Source organism: Hydra vulgaris, chromosome 01, assembly GCF_038396675.1.
Source record: "Hydra vulgaris chromosome 01, alternate assembly HydraT2T_AEP".
Taxonomy (NCBI): domain Eukaryota; kingdom Metazoa; phylum Cnidaria; class Hydrozoa; order Anthoathecata; family Hydridae; genus Hydra; species Hydra vulgaris.
In genome coordinates this window covers 70,455,001-70,472,836 of record NC_088920.1, presented here as the reverse complement: position 1 = coordinate 70,472,836, position 17,836 = coordinate 70,455,001, and the positions used below count along the sequence as shown (strand labels likewise).

The window sequence follows — 17,836 nt, the reverse complement described above, 5'->3', positions numbered from 1 at the left end:
GTATTTATATTTAAATCAAAACTGTAGTAATGTATCCATATCTCCAATATCCCATTGTGTAAAATAAATAAACATTTTCATAATTGAAAAATATAATTTTTTTCTTTATCAATGTTTAGAGTCTTACTTATCATCTGGCAATCTACCCAGCTTTAAACTATCTGACCAATCCAAACCGTGCGATTCTTTACAAATAAAAGGTAATAGTTTTTCTTTAAAATTTTGTTTAAAAGATTTTACAATTATAAATGTTGAATCTCGTATAACCATATTTATGGATTCAGACATATTTTGAATACTCATAAACAAAGTAGATTTGATACTACATGCACCAAATATATATGATTTAGTTGATATCAAAAATCTTGAAGAATTAAAAACATTCTTATTTGAATTTAGGTTATCAAACCATTTCAAAAAAATTCACATTTTTTCTCTCTAATAATGAAAGACTTTTTTATTTATTGATTTCACTTACTTGGATGGTCTTTTTGAATTTTACCATAAAATGTTGTTTTTTTAGGTTGTTTTTAAACTTTTTTTTAAAAAGCAACATGTTGCTTAAACATGTTTTTTTTTAAAATAGTTTTAAAACTTAAAACAATATATATTTTTTTAATTAATAGACTGCTTCCCCAAACCAAAACCGTCTGTAGATGCATGTACACTAGGGTTATGACTTTTTGACTTTGAAAAAAAATAATTTCCTGCGCCATAAATGGATGAATTTTTGTTAGAAAATATTGAAAGCATGTTTAATTTCTCAAGGTTGTAAAAAAATTTCACCCTGCAATTAAAATTACAAATCGTCATTTATTTAATCTTTTTACTACTACTACTAATATGTGTGGCTTTGCTGAAAATTATTTAAAACTTGTATAGACTAGAAGTGTTTAGAATTTTAGAACATTTTGGAAAATTCCAGAATATTTTTGACAACTTTAGAACATTCTGAAACAATTTAGAACATTCCAAAACAATTTAGAATATTCTAGAACAATTTATTTAATGTGTATATATAGCTGCTTATCTAATTTTAAAGTTATTACAGAAGCAACACATGGCGACGTACAAGCCTAGCGATAGTAGCATTCAGAAGATGTCTGGACCAATCATCTGGTTAAAATTTGAAGACTCTCATAAGAGAAGAAGAATGGTCCCTTTGGAAGAATATTCACTGAAAGAAAAGTGCAGAATGCCTCTCCTAAAGCAAATTATCGGACGCTACCATTTCCTTGGACCAAAAATCAAAGGAAGGAGCAAATAGCGGAAATTTCCAATGAAGTCACCAAATTGTGGAAGAATAAACTGATTTTTCCTCATATAACTGATCAAGTTATATGAGCAAAGCTTGATAAAATACTGAAATGTTATGATAAATGTGTCAAGCGGGGAAGCTACGAACCCCTTGATGAAATTTTTGATAATACTAAAGTGGATGGAACATGGTTATCTTCAGAGAACAAGCGATTGTACCATCTCCAAGTGGAAAGCAAAGGAACAGTGGGATACTATACAGGCCGAGCGGCCAGTAAAAAAACGATCCATCCCTCTAAAAGACAAAAACTTTCTAATAGATCATCCAACTCATCATCTTACTATCCTGGTTTTAGTGATTCTGACTCTGAGGCTGTTGACAGTGAAATGGAAACGATGAAGAAGAAAATGAAACCACTCCTACACCAAGCAGAAAACATCATAAAAGCAAAATTGCAGTCAACTTGGTGACCTAAACAAGAGTATCAACTAACAAAACTGCTAACATATGCAAGCAATTGCCTCATGAAGGCATTTGTTGCAGATACCACCAGTGTTAACACTGGAAAAAAGAATGTTGTTGTTGTAATATTGCAACGAATGTTCACAGAGAAACGCATCAGCAAACCTCAGTTTATCAGTTGTCAACACCATGTAATAGATAGAATCCTCCGTTTGGTGATGGATGAAGAACTTGGAAGTAAAATGCAATTGCCGAACATCAAATATTCATTTGTATCTCAACTGTTGAAGGAGTGCGAACAACTGAAAACACAGTTTGATAACCGAATAGAAGTAATTCTCGAAACATCAGGCAGGAGAGATGACATGAAATTTTTATTTTATTTCACTCGAGTGTTCCAATTTTTTGATGAAAAGGGACATTTTCCATTGATCAGGTTTCAGGAATTACCCAACATCAACAATGCGAGATGGAATTCCAGAGCTATACTAGCGATCCTGGCCTTAATTTTAATTCCTTCAACAAGGATAGTTTTGCAGAGAATATGTCGATTTATATCGTATGGCTGGGCAGACCATTGGTTTACAGACCAACTGTACAACAAAAACGACTTTAATAACTTGGCTGAAGTACTGAATCCATACATAAAGGCTTTAAGTTCTTTGAAAAATCACTGGAAGCAAGAGCCATCCATACTACAGATCCCCAGAAGTAATCAATGCGCAGAGCGTGCAATCAAAGTAATGAAGGAAATGTATTTGTCATGCAAAAATAAGACAAATTGTGCCTTCTATTCCTTCTATGCAACAAGCAAGAGCAAGAGCAAGGTCAACAGTCTGAGTCATTGTTGGATTGAAAATTTATTGTATTACATGACTATGACATTCTAAATACATTTGAATACATAGTAGTACTTATGTCAAAATCGATTTTTCAATGTCGGGGTGAACTTTTTTCAAAAGATATGCAAATAATAGTTCATTTTGTACTTTTTAGGTAAAAGTTCATCAAGCTACAGTACAGGAGCATAGGGTTGAAAAAAAGTCATAACCCTAAAATACACTTCTCACATGTTTCTTCTATTTTTCAGTTGATGTATGTATGTTTTCAGTTAATGTATTTTTTAGTTGATGTATGTACATTTTCAGTTGATGTACACTCTGCTGTGCTAATCCCTAAATAAATTAGTATTAAAACAAAAATTATTAATTTAAAATTAGTTACACTTTTTTTAAAATATGTTGTAAAAATAAATGCTTTTTTTAGTAAAATTTTGAAAAAATGTAGTTTTTAAGAATGTTTTATTTAAAAAACTTATAAACATCATCTATTCATCATCGTCTACAAATTTTAAATCCAAGCGCTAAAAACAATTAAATAAAATTCTTTTAAAATTTATCTTACTATTAGAAGTAATAATTCAAAGTTTTTGAAAATAATTAACAAAATCATGAGTGAATGTTTTAATGGTAATTAATTTGAAATAATTTGAAATAATTTGAAGAGACAATAAATTATACAATGAAGCTAACTCTTAAAAATGAGGAAGTTTTACTGGATCCATTTACAATTGAACAAATAAATGGTGCAACAAAGTACTAAATGCTAATCAAAGATTCTAAAACCAATTAAAACTATTACCCTTCTACAATATGTATTTATTTTTGAAAGAATTGCTTCTCTATAAAGTTACATTTATACTCGTATTCAAATTAAAAGGACACAAATAATAGCCAGGATATTATCTAATGGATCCACTTGAGTGATTTACACAGTTATATAAACAATGTAAAATTTTTAATTTGTCTAATTACTCTTTCTTTCAAATATATGAACATTTGATAGCAGTCTATTTATATCTACTTCACCTCAAATATATGAACATTTGATAGCAGTCTATTTGTATCTACCTTCCACAAATATATGAATATTTGATAGCAGTCTATTTGTATCTACTTCACCTCAAATATATGAACATTTGATAGCAGTCTATTTGTATCTACTTCAACTCAATATAATTGTTGTATGGCTTTTGTAAAAGTATTTTAATGTCACCCTAACAGCATTTATTTCATCTTTAATATGAAATTATTATTCTAAAATATTTTAATACTATTGCAGTGCTTAGTCAAATCAAAAAGCAATATTTTTATTTAATAAACCTAGTTTTAACTTTATAAATACAATTATGAGATAGTCCTCCAACAAAAATTGTCAGTGATTTTTTATAAATTTTAATTCTGTGAAAGAGCGACTTGAATAAAGTTTGATAAAAACCAGAAATAAAATTGTTCATCTGATGTAAAATTTTAGTATGAAACATTTTTACCAAGTCTATCATATTTTTTTTAAGTTCAATGATTTCATTTGATTTCAAGTTGATTTCTCAATCGACTCACTTCTGTACTGCATTAATTGATTTTTAAGAGTTTCCGATTCTGTTTTGGAAAAATTGTGTTGTCAACATATAGAATCAATAAACTTATTTTCAGGTCGATTGGTGTTTATTTTGGCTAGATAGTAGTATTAATAAGGATCTACTTTAAAGGATTACCTTTTTATTGTAAAAGTTACATCAAGAAAATTAACACTCTTTAGATTGGTTTGAATCTCTAATTGCAATCTGATGTTTTTAAATGTCTCGATTGTATTTTTTCTGACTTTGTTTAACTGTGCTGCAGTTATTTTGTGCATTATCATTAACCTGTTGTCTTGGTAAAGGCCTGTGTCATTTTTAGTCATGTTTCTAGATAAAGACTCTAGAATATATAAAGCCATCAGTATACACACTTTTGCTCCATCAAAACATCCCAATTTGACGCTAAATCGTTATACTACTGTGATCAAAAAGTAAGGTGAATTTTTTTATAAATTGAAAAATCTTTATTTATTCTTCCAAATCTGTATCGTCCCCCTCAAAATAATCCCCCCCGGCCCCAATGCACTTTTGCCAACGTTTTTTCCAGTCTTTAAAAAGTCCTCGGTAGGGATAGCCTTCAATGCGCGTGCCGATTCACGTTGGATCTCTTCAATGGACTCAAAACGATTTCCCCGGAGTGGTCTCTTGAGCTTTGGGAACAGCCAGAAGTCACACGGTGCTAAGTCGGGCTAATACGGTGGTTGTGGAGCAACATGGGTAGAGTTTTTGGCGAAAAACTCACGAAGAACCAGTGCTGTGTGTGAAGACGCATTATCGTGGTGCAAAATCCAAGAGTTATTGGCCCATAATTCCAGTCTCTTTTTGCGAATAGCTTCACGCAAACGTCGCATAACGCTTAAATAATATTCCTTGTTGACAGTTTGGCCAGTTGGAAGGAATTCGTAGTGCACGACACCACAATAATCAAAGAAAACAGTCAACATGACCTTGATTTTTGAGCGACTTTGACGTGGTTGCTTCGGTCTCGGCTTGCCTTTTTCACGGTATTCACTCGATTGGTCTGTTGTTTCAGGGTCATATGCGTAGACCCAAGTCTCATCGCCAGTAATAATTTGTTTGTAGACGTCTTGATAGTCAGAAAGCATTGCTTCACACGTTTTAACGCGACGCTCTTTTTCAAAGAAATTGAGAAATTTCGGCACCAAACGTGATTTGAGTCTTCTGAGGCCCAAATGATCCTTCAAAATCGCTTGCACCGACCCAAATGATATTCCAACCATGTCAACAAGGTCTCGAATGGTTAACCGACGATTTGCAAGCACCAATTCTTTGATTTTGTTGATGTGGCGATCATCAATCGAAGTCGATGGTCGTCCGGAGCGTTCCAAGTCATCAACACGTTCTCGGCCTTCTTTGAAGTCTTTGTACCACTTGTAAACATTTTTTTGAGACATAGTCTCTTCACCGAAGGCCTTTTGCAACATTCGATACATTTCAGCAGCAGAAATATCATTCCGCAAACAAAATTTAATAGCGCTTCTTTGCTCAACAAAATTAGACATCGTGAAAATCGCCAAATGCACTTTTGGTACTTCAGAAACAAGCGTAAACAAAAAATAATAATTATGAGCTTGACATGTAATTTGGCGCAAATGTTAATGACATTCCTACCAACTTAAAAATAAAAAAGATTGGACGATTCGAATAAGGCCGGAAGTTTAAATTAAAAATTCACCTTACTTTTTGATCACAGTAGTACGTCTTTTTTTTCCATGTTTTCATGATTTAAAGATAATAATGATTTTCTGCAATGATTTATGACCCTAAATTTTTCATTGCTGATTTCATTGTGCTGTTTTGTAAATATTAAAGCATTGTTTAGTATGTCTTTTGTGGTGGATGGGTAAAATTCATTGATGTTGAGTTATATAAATACACATTGTTGCTTGTCGCTTATGCTTGTAAACCATTTGATTACTTCAGGGGTATTTTTCCATTGGTGTAGTTTTAATTAGTTTTTTATTTCCTTGTTGATTTTATCTTAGTATGTTTTGGTTACAATGCTAAGTTCACATTTTGCTGGATTTTAATTTGCAGCAAGGTTTTTGTGGTTTTCAATCAAAATTGTTTTTGTGGTTTTCAATGTAATGAATGCTTTTGACTTAGCGATTATATTGATTTGTTTGTTTATATTTAGTTTAGTTGCTATACTTTTGCTTCAAGGTTGATTGGATTTTCTAGGTTTTAGGAGCTTTTTTGTATGTTTTTGTGATATTTCTTTCTAGTAGTTTAGAGTAATCTTCAGGGGATAGTTGGTTATATTGTTGATTTAGTAAACAATTATTATGATAATAATGGGGTTAAATTTAATTTTTAAAAGATTGTTCTTTCGTTTTTTTTTGAAATTCTCTTTGGCTTTCCTTAAACTTAATTGATTTTACTTAGTTAAATAGTTCTGTTTTGAGGTTTTCTAATTCTTTGCATTGTTGTGATATTTTTTTATTGTTTTTATCAATGTTTTTTTTATTTTTTTGTTTTTAAACCAAAATTTTCTTGTGTGCTTGTTTTGGTTTTGTTTATGTGGAAATATGTTTTACAGCGTATTTTTTTTATAAAACTTTATTATTTTTTCAATAAGCTTTAGTTAGTAGCTTGTTTCATTTTGTATTGGAATGTGTGGTTAAGATTAAATTTTTGCATTTTTTGAAGTTGATGCATGAGAGTGCTCAAAAAACGTTTTAAAAACTTTAACTTATAACACATCCCAAAAAACATAAGAAAAAGGAATATAATTTGGCTTCACCTATCTTACAATAAAAGCGTCTCTACTAATGTTGGCCAAATCATTTTGCAATTAATAGATAAGCATTTCCCACCTTCAAACCCATTACATAAACTATTCCATCGAAACACAACAAAGGTTAGCTACAGTTGTTTAAACAAAAATAAACTCAAAAAGCATGACTGAAAATTTCTTTTGTAATTGCAAATCAAAAGAAATCTGCCAGTTAAATATTGTAGAGCGACAAGTATAATTTGTAAATGCATAACATCTTCCCCAAACACACCCAGCTAAACATACATTGGTTCATCATCATTGGTTCATCATCATTGGTTTATCAGTTAGCATGGGGAAAAAGAGATAAGAGAATCATTTAAAAGTAAATTTCAAGTGTAACCACACTCTTAAAAATAAATGGGAAACCAGGAAAAAAACTCTAAGAATTAATTTGATCTGTCCAAAAAAAAAAATTATATATATATATATATATATATATAATAATAAACACACACACACACACACACACACACACACACACACACACACACACACACACACACACACACACACACACACACACACACATATATATATATATATGTATATATATATATATATATATATATATATATATAATATATATATATATATATATATATATTATAAAAACACTAGCAAATAACGCCACAACTTATATTTTAACAACTTGAACTAAAAAAATTTTATTAATTACCATATTTGAACATTTGACAATTATATATTTCAATTATATATTTCAATTACAGCTAAACAATTTGAACAATTATATCATAAAATACCAAGCAACTTGTGAAATATTTTATTTACATGGTCGTTTTCAATTGTGGTATTAGGAAACACATAAGAGCTTAGTAATTACATAAGTTTTATTAATTCTCATTTAACTCTCATCTAAGAGAGAGAGAGAGAGAGAGAGAGAGAGAGAGAGAGAGAGAGAGAGAGAGAGAGAGAGAGAGAGAGAGAGAGAGAGAGAGAGAGAGAGAAGAGAGAGAGAGAAAGCAAGTGTTTCTAAAGCGGCATGAAAAAAAAAGTAAAAAAAAGCATACAATAAATAATAGTAACTGGTTTTATTATGTTACCAGTAAACAAAATTATTTTTACCTTAAGTAAAAGTTAATTTCCAGCATTTCTTAATTAAGTTCCAGCTTCTCTCTAAATGTTGACTAATGATTAATAGAGTAAATTTCACATCATTAAATTTACAAAATTAAAACCATGTTTCAACAGTAAGCTAACATCAAGTAATGACAAAGGCAACTAAAAAAAAAAGAATAATTATGTTTGAAATTATAAAAAAATTTAAAATCATTTATATTTAAAACTGCTTAATTGTTACTATAAATAACAAAATTCATACTTTGCTTTGTTCTTAAGTGTCTAAAGTAAAATCAAATTAGCAGACATTAACACTGCTTGACACTGAATTCTGGCAAGTAAGTTTTCTGCTAGCCAAGCAGCATTTTTTACATTTCAACAACAATTAATTTTATATTGCCTAGATTTATCTCTTTCATTTGACAACAACTATTTTCAAGTTGCCTTTTAGCTTTTACACTAATAACTTCTTTGAGCCTAATATTACCCATTTCAATTTCACTGTTGTCATTAAACATATACCAGTAATATTACTATAGTTACAACTGAATAATAAATGAACCTTAAAAGAATCTAATGAATCTTTTCTAATCAAAGACTATATTTTAACTTAAGATTTATTGAAATTCATATCTTTTTATAAGTTTATATATATAAGTCATTTATCGAAAAAATAAAACAATATTTATTTAGATCAACTATTTTTAAGTTAACATAGAATCTAGACATTCAATGCACAAAGTTATTCATGCACAATCTTTATGCACAAAAAAATGCAGAATTTTGTGTAAAAATTAAGCAATGTCAGTCAGTATATTTTAATTTAAAGTAATACTAAAAATGCTAAAAATAATAATTATAATAATAATACTAATAATAATATATATTCACATGCCTTAAAAAGAAACATAACACTTTAAACAATAAAATATGGAAATCATCATTTTTTTTCTAACTATTCCTAGCAGATATTTACTTTTTCTATTCTTTGTTATTTTTCCAAGAATATTTATATAGATACAGAGGAAATGTAAAATATACTGAAATATAGGCACAATTATGAATTTTCTATGTTAAATACATAAAATATATATCTAATATAAAATAAATCCAATATAAAATAAAACAAAATAGTAAAATTACTCAAAACAGTACCAGTTATAAACCCTTCAATAAAAAAAAAAAATAACAATCGGATTGAAGTGACTAAAAAACACTTCAGTTCTTTCCAATTGCACTAAAAAATAAAACAAAACTTGCTAAGTTTTGTTTTATTTTTTAAACAAAACTTAGCTAAGTTGCCTAGTTCTTAAGAATCTGAAAACAAATAAGTAAAAAAACCAAGAACAAACAAACATTTATTTATTAAAACTACTATATTTAAACAAATTAAGTTAAACAAAGAACAACATCAATTTTCCTTAAAAGTTAGGAAAAATTTTTCAGCTAAAGTTTGCTTGCAGACCTTGCTTGTAAAACCACGTGAATAAGAAACGCATTTAGAAAAGCTTAGAAACTACTTATAAATGACATATGCAACATTGAACTTTAAATTGAACTTTAACTGGACTAACTAGTAATTATTTTTAAAAAACATAAGCTGTTGTGATACCAGAGTAGTAGTTGTTAAATATTGTTATTTCATGTTATCTTTTAGAAAATAATTTATTTTGGTACATCATGGTTCTAAAAAATCAAATTGAGATGTCTTGAATAGTTTTTAGTGAATAACTAAAAGCAGTGAGTTCCAATAATGAAACTACCTATTAATCATTTTTAACAATAGACACCAACATAAAGGTAAAATGTAACAACATGAGTAATATTAGTAACATTACGCAAAATATTATTAAAAGATATTATTATGTGTTTCCAGAATAGTTAGTGAAGGCTAGACCTAAAGCAGTAACACCATTTGACTGGCAAGGTTGCCAAGTGAATCCATCTCACACCACTTGACACCACTTTGAAAACATGGAATTAACATAATATAAACATATATACTAACTATAAAACACATTTATTTAAATAACAAAATAACAAATAAAAGAACTGCAATCCTCATAACAAAATTTAACCTTTACAAACGAAAAAAGTCAGTGTTGGCTCAAAAGTTAAATTTAACTTTCCAAATTTTCTAAAAAAGAAAAAATAGGTAATAGCATCACAGAAATGTCAATAAAATTATAATCAACATAATAAAATCAGCAAGGTATGAAATGATAGCATTCAATGTATATTTAATTATATTAATTTAGGACTTTATAAAACTTTTTTTTTTTGTAATAAATAAATTTAAAAGTAGTAATAAACAATTTTATGATAAAGTATTTGAATAACTCTTTTAGAACAAAAAAGTGCATAAAAATAGTTAGACCTCATCCATACCCTCCATATTTTCTTTCTAAAAAGTTAAAAATAAGCTTAATAAAAACAAAACTGCTAAAAAAAGTCATAAGCAAAGCTAATACAAACAACAAAAAAGCGATTTAAAAAATTAGAAAGAGTGTTCCTTTCTACTTTTTATCTAATAAAAATGTAATATATAATTTTATAATTTGCTAAACTATTTTCTATTAGGAGTATTTGATTTTGCTTTCCATCTGAGAAAGTGGAAATTTTTTAAACGATCCATGTTTTTATAATGAAAAATAAAATGTTTCAATTATACAATTTATGTGACAAAAAAAACTTAAGTTTTAATGAGTCTCCAACTTTCCAGGAAGTGGGAATAGATTGAATTCAATCAGTTTCCAATTTTTGGAAAGTGGAAAGTATTTAAAAATTAATCTCTATCTTTAAGTTTTTACACGGTAATAAAATTATAATATTGCTATTAATTAAATTTGACGTTACTTCACTACACTTTCCAATCACTTTCCATTGGAAAGTCATTATAAAAATTTATATAATTTTAATCTATTTTATCAATTTTCAACCACCTTATTACCAGCTTATTAAGACTTGTCCCAGTTTAATAATTTTCAAAGAGAAAAAAAGTTTTGGTGTAAAATTAAGAACTACTGTTTGTTAAATGAGCTGGCTTGATTATGCAAAGCCGTTACGCAAAGTTAAGTATCTATTATACTTATAACTGAACTATTTGCACACTTCAAGCTAAAAATGGTTTGTTGTTAGGGGAAAGCGCGCACCCTTGATCATAAAATCCAGGGCGCATTATGTTAATAACATTCTCCTAAATTAATGATAATTGTAAAACTAATATTGACTATAAAAAGTATATATATACTTTCTTAAAGTTTATTAAAACCATAAATATAGAAAACTCTAAAATAGTTTTATAATTTTGTCTTTCTTAAATTTTTGTTTAGTTTTTTTCCCCCTGGATTTTAGGATCAAGGGTGCATACTTTCCCCTATTTTTAAAAAATAAATATATTTATTACCGTTCAAGAATTTAAATTTTTTTTTTTAGTTATATAATTAAAGAGAGTTTAATTATTTATTTAATTTTAAAGAGTTCTTGTTTTAGCGCCATAAATTATAAAATAAATAAGGCTAGCATTTTGAAAATACAACCATTTTTTTTTCACCATTTTCTCATACACTTCAGACACCAAATGAACTGTGATCTCACTTTCTATCATTTATTAGAGTAATAGAATAAAATAGTGAAACCTTAGTTAAACCATAGTCAATAGAATGGGTAACTTCTGAGGAACTGGATAACTTCTGAGGGATAAGTTCTATTAACTAAGCATAACCCTGGATAACTTCTGAGGGATATTAACTAAGCGTAGCTTCTATTAACTAAGCGTAACTTCTATTGACTATGCTTCAATCTGAAAAAATTTTTTGTACATTGATCAAGTGATTACTATATTTTTAAACAATAAACTTTTTTGTCAAAATATTTTATTTCTCGACAAAGGAGAAGTTCTATTGGCTATGATATAATCAACCATTTGTAAAAAAGAAATCTTATTAAATAAAAAAAATTCAAAAAAGAGATCGCTTAAATTTTTTTTGACTCCAATGAGAAGTGATTGGAAAATGTAGGGAAGTAAGGTCAAATTTAATTAATAGTAATACTATAAATTTAATTTCATAGAAAAATTCAAAGAAAGTGATTTATTTTTAAATACTTTCAGCTTTCCAGAAATTGGAAATTGATTGAATTCAAACTATGCATTTTGTGAACGCGCTTTTTCAAGTTCAGAAAAGCCTAGTAACTAATTAAAAACTTTAAAAACGAAATTAAAATTACACTACTGCTGTTCCTATGCTAAGCCAACAATGTCTTTGGATATAACTTTGTATAGAAAAATATAGCATGATATAAACATTGTTAGTGATCTAACAATGTTTGTCAAATTTTTCTCTATAACACCACTAGAGTCAGGTAGTATTATTAAATATAAAGTATAATATAAAATATAGAGTAAATTGCCTGACCACTGGGCTAGAACATTTAATGCATTTTCTTGGACCTAATTTCTTGATTACTTTTGACTGATGGTAGAAAATAAATAAAAATCAAACTTTTTAATTTTAAAACCAAAAAAGCACATAGTTTTTATAAGTTTCTATTAGTTCACAGAGCTAAAAAGGTGTAAACCAGCTTGACTGATGCCTGTCGTTTCATCTTAGGTCATATTTGCTAGATATTGCTTGACAAAAGGTGCAACGTATTAGTGATTGAAATGTGAGCTCAGTGGCTGGTAAACATTGACTTTGTATGCTGCATTAACTTACGCTTTGTCTAAGAACATGACATGCTGCCAAATTTTAACTGTCCAATTTGTGACAATCCCTAATGTCTTGTTGAGAAAGTCATGGCTTGAATGCAGCAGAGTACAATTGAAGATTTAAGTCCTTGGCTTCTTCAAACTATCCAATAACATTTACACTAGGAGACAGTTGAGTAAGAATTTGTGAGCTTGAAATCTGTATGTCTTTCACAGTCAAACAACATCATATTGTCAGTGTTTAGATTGCTAATTCTTGTTTTTTCACAGTATTTTCCTGGATTTCTATATCTGTTGAATTGATGCGCTGAATATTAACATGAGCAGTTATCTTCAAATATGCAGCAATTTTTTGTGCATGCACTTGTCGTCTTCAAAAAGTTGTATTTGTGCACATTTAGCAACTTTAGTACTGTACTCTCAGATAATGATTGAATATGATTTTAATTTATATAGAGCATGTAAGATATATCATCCATGCAACACAAGATATATCATCCATGCAACACATGATATATTATCTATGCAACACATAATATATCATCCATGCAGCGCATGTGTTTAATGTGTTAGTTTCACTGCTAGCACGAATCAACAATCTTGCTGTTACTGTTTTAAGAATTTCTATTGTTCCAATTTAAACTTTAATTGTACATAAATTTTACATATTCGATTTTAAGTCAATTGTTTTTTTTAAGATTTTAATAATAGGTTTAAAAGAAAATTAATTTTATGATTATATAATATTTGTTATGATAATTTACTGGTTTATAATTGTTATAACAATTTACTGTCATTTTTAAGGTTTTATTAATGAGTTTTTTAAAAAAATCAATTTTATAATAGGGTAATTTACTCATTAATTTACTTAGATAAAACAAATGTTTCTTTTTAACTATTTAGATAATGTTCAACAAAGTAGGAGTGTCACACTGAAAAAGTTTTATCTTAAAACATATAAGATTATTGATGAACTTCAGCCTCCATTAGTAAAACCCTCTAAAGTAATGTTTGCAGATAAATTTATTCAACTGTGTATTGTTGATGCAGTAGAAATTGAAAAAGATATTATACATTTGGTTGAGCGAGATCAATTTTTTAGAAAACAAATCAGCTATATTCCAATTTCATTTGATAAAGTATTTGTGGAAAAATCATCTTCAATCCTAATATCAGGTATTGCTGGAATTGGTAAAACATGGCTGCTACGAAAATGTTTACTTGATTGGTCAAACAATTTAATATGGAAAAATGTTAGTTTTCTGTTTTATTTAGAATGCAGTATGTTAAATCAGTACCAAAATATTTCAAATGTAATTGAATTACTTAATATTTTCTACAAAGATATTTTAAAGGATTTTGATATCTTAAATGTTTGTGAGCCTGATAACATAATGTTTATAATTGATGGTCTAGATGAGTTTATGTATTTAGATGAATTAATTAAAGGTTCCCATTCTAAATATATTGTAAATATTTTTTCAGATATTAAAAAATACAAAACAGTTATTGCAGGAAGAGTTACAGCAATTTCCCTTTACCAAAATAAATTTAATTGTAATGACCAGTTGACCGTTCAAGTTTTAGGATTCAATGACAATGGAATAAATGATTATGTACAAAATAATTTTGTTGAATCAAATGAAGTAATATTTAGAGTTTTAAAAGAATCTCCAATTACAAAAGCCATGGCATCTGTGCCTTTTTTTTTATCTTCCATTTGTACAATTGTAAGTGAATTAAAAAGTATAGGTCTGTTAAATGGTAGCAATTTGTTTGTTACCACAACAGATTTGTATGGAAGTATTTTTTTATACTTTTTTCAAAGGCATATTGACAAAAAAAACGAACCAATTTATAAGATGATAGAAAATGAAAACACAAAAAAATACATTTTAAATGTTTGTAAGATTGCATATTGTTTGTTTAAAGATAATAAGGTAGTTTTTTCTGAAGAGGAAATTAAAGTTTTGATCAACGACTTTGATGAAGTTGAAAATAGGCTTTTCGGTTTTATTGAGAGGATTGAAACCCACTTAGGTCTTTATTATCAGTTTGTACACATGACAATAATGGAGTTTTGCGCTTCTGTATATGCTTACAACTTTCTTAGTTGGAAAGAGATTGTTGAAGACAAAAAACTGAGCAGTTGTTTAACAATGATCTGTGGATTATTAAATAAAGAGAAGAATAGCTTTTTGAAATTTCTAGCAAACTTGATGAGGTCGAATACCGAAATGATATCTTTGGTTCATCTATGTGGTGAGTTCTTTGTTTATATTATTCAAAGTAATTTTCATTTTCTCAGAAAAAACTAAAAAATCTAAAATAGTTTTAAAAAATATGTAAAAGTTTAAAACTCGCTTAGTTAATAGCAATAAATTCATTTTTATCAACAAGTTTAGAAAATAAAAAAAATGTTTCCTTCAATTTAAAAAATTTTTGTAAAAATTTCAAGTTTGAGAGATGTTTTAAGTCTAATGTTTTTAAATAAATGAATCATTCAAGTCTGATGTTTTTAGATAAATAAATGTTTCAAGTCTGATGTTTTTAAATAAATAAATGTTTCAAGTCTGATGTTTTTAAATAAATAAATGTTTCAAGTCTGATGTTTTTAAATAAATAAATGTTTTAAGTCTGATGTTTTAAACAAATAAATGTTTCAAGTCTGATGTTTTTAAATAAAAGTTTCAATGTTTTTAGATAATAGTCAAATTAATGTTTAATTTATACTTATTTTTGTACAATAAAGTTTCCAATAAAAAATTTTTTTTTTCAGATTTGCTTCCTAGAGGATTGATTTGTAAGTTGTTTTTTTTTACTAGACCAACAAATTTATTTTAAATTCTATGAATATTTAGTTGTTTCATAGTTATGAGTAATTGATGTCAGCGCATTTTGTCATGAAAAAGTCATTAATGACAAAAAATATTTTCAGATCAATATCAGTGATGAAACCCAAGACATCTTAAAAAAAAACAGCTATAATTTTTGGATGGCTGTCAGTAGATTAGGGTTTGGAAAAACCCGGCATTTTTAGACCTGACGAGTCCGAGTCGAGTCTAAGAATATTTATCGGGTTCGGGTCTGGGTCCAATACGTCTTTTTAACTTGCAATTTTAACAATTGCATGAAAGTATTTTTTGTTCTCACGCCGATTTTTAAAAATGGATTTGGTATACGTTAAGGTAAATAAAACAACTTTTAGCCAGTTCAACGTCTAATGTAAATATATTATTCTATACTTTTATCATAATCTTAAACTACCAAATAAACTTGACATTACCTTTTTAAAAATATCACATTTTATAAAATGTATGTAAATATACTAGCAAAAATAAACTCAACTCAATAAAATACTTGCAAGTGTTTAATACAAAACAGAGCAATTATTTTTACTTAAAAAATAAAACTTTAAAAAAAATAATGCACTTAATGAATTGTCTGATAATCTAGAACAAATTCTTGTACAGAAGTTGGATGCTACAGAAAATGTTCGTTCAGAATTTGTTGATGTTGGTTTTATCGTCATAAACGCTTGATACAATTTTTCTAAATATACAGTTCTTTTTTTAGTTTTTGAAAATAATAAAAATTCTTTCTTAATATCAGCAAATTTATCTCTGCAACTTGGCAAAATCGGACATTTCGCACTTTCTAATATTTTATGTAGTTCTTCCTCCAGTGTAAATAGTAGTGTGTTTCCTGTAGTATTTTCGTTATTTTCAGCTGAATGCCCTTGTTCATGTGTGTTTTGCTTTTCTTTATCCTGACCAAATAATCTCTTCAGTAAATCTGTTGAAAATAATTGTATTTTCTTTGAAGGCATAGTACCATTTACAAGAGAATCTAATAGCTCTTCTATTTCTTGGTTTTTAAGGCTATTATTCGAGTTTTCATCGTCATTATTAGCTTTATACTTAAATTACCATTGGATTCTTTAAATTTTCATAAACATAAAATCAATTGCTAATCGGACTATTGCAAGATTAGCATCGCCTCTGCTAAGAGCTTCAACAGTTAATTTAATAGGCTTTAGAGTATTTTCCAATTCATTTAATAATTCAATATTAATATTTACTATTAAATGTACACTTCCAATATCTTGCAGAGCTTCTTTAATGATATAAAATAATTTTAAAAATCTAGATATCACTTCGATCATTGAGTTCCAACGAGTTCTTATGTCTAACACTAGCTGAAGTTCATTTCTTAAAACTATTTTGATCTTTTCTTGCAAAATATTATTTCTCAAGAAAAACTTTTAAAATATTTATTAACTATATAAACACTTTTTATATTTTCTTCTACATTGCCTTAATTTGTTAATTCAACTTGTCCGTACTCTTCGACATCACCGTCACTCTCGTCAGAATAATAATTTTCATCTTGATCATCATTAATATCATCTTGACCATGGTCATTTCTATCTCCGTCAACGCCATCTTCATCTTGCAAGACAGTAATATTTTTCTTTTTATATAGTGCATCACAAACAGCTAAGTGTATAGTGTGATTCAAACACAAATTATAGAGACTAGGAGATTCTCGTCCAAATTTTATCATTACACTTGCACCGTATGTTATATACAATATTGTATGTGTTTAAATGTTGTTCTACTTTTTCAACTAACTGTTCAGCTGTACACGAGTTAAAAATTCTCACTAAACCCAGATTATAAACTTCAGAGTCAATTCCATGCAAATTGATATTGAGATATTTCCGAATTTTCATACTTGTCCATTCATCAAGTGTAATGCTAAATCGTCGGCCTTCTTTTATTTTTTCTTGTAAGAATTCTAATATTTCCAACTTAATTTCATAAAACTTATGAATTAAGTTCATAACATCTCTTTCGGCTTGAGAAGATTATAACTTGATTTTACTAAACTTTCACAAATAAAACTAGATTTTGTAATCGCCCTAACTGATATATCATCAAGGGCAGCCATTTTAGAGACAATTCTTCTAAAGGCTTTCTTGCAACGCAAACGAAAGCGTCGATAGTTTTAAATTGTTTGGTGCCAGAATTTTCTCCTATTTCTTCCCGTATTGGTAAAGAAACTCCATGTTTAACTTTTAAATGTTTAATCATTGATGAAGTATTTCCA

At 28.1% G+C, this 17,836-nt stretch overlaps 1 protein-coding gene across 4 annotated transcripts in view; it reads left to right on the top strand.

Annotated features, from left to right (window-relative positions):
- The window catches only part of LOC101240976 (NACHT, LRR and PYD domains-containing protein 3), a 28,657-nt gene that overhangs the window by 7,497 nt on the left and 3,324 nt on the right, over nt 1–17,836 (top strand). For all 4 annotated transcript variants that reach the window (XM_065789067.1, XM_065789068.1, XM_065789066.1 and 1 more), the window contains 3 exons: nt 120–200; nt 13,628–14,986; nt 15,504–15,527. In XM_065789067.1, coding sequence (XP_065645139.1) covers nt 120–200; nt 13,628–14,986; nt 15,504–15,527 — 1,464 coding nt within the window. The remainder of the gene's footprint in view (nt 1–119; nt 201–13,627; nt 14,987–15,503; nt 15,528–17,836) is intronic.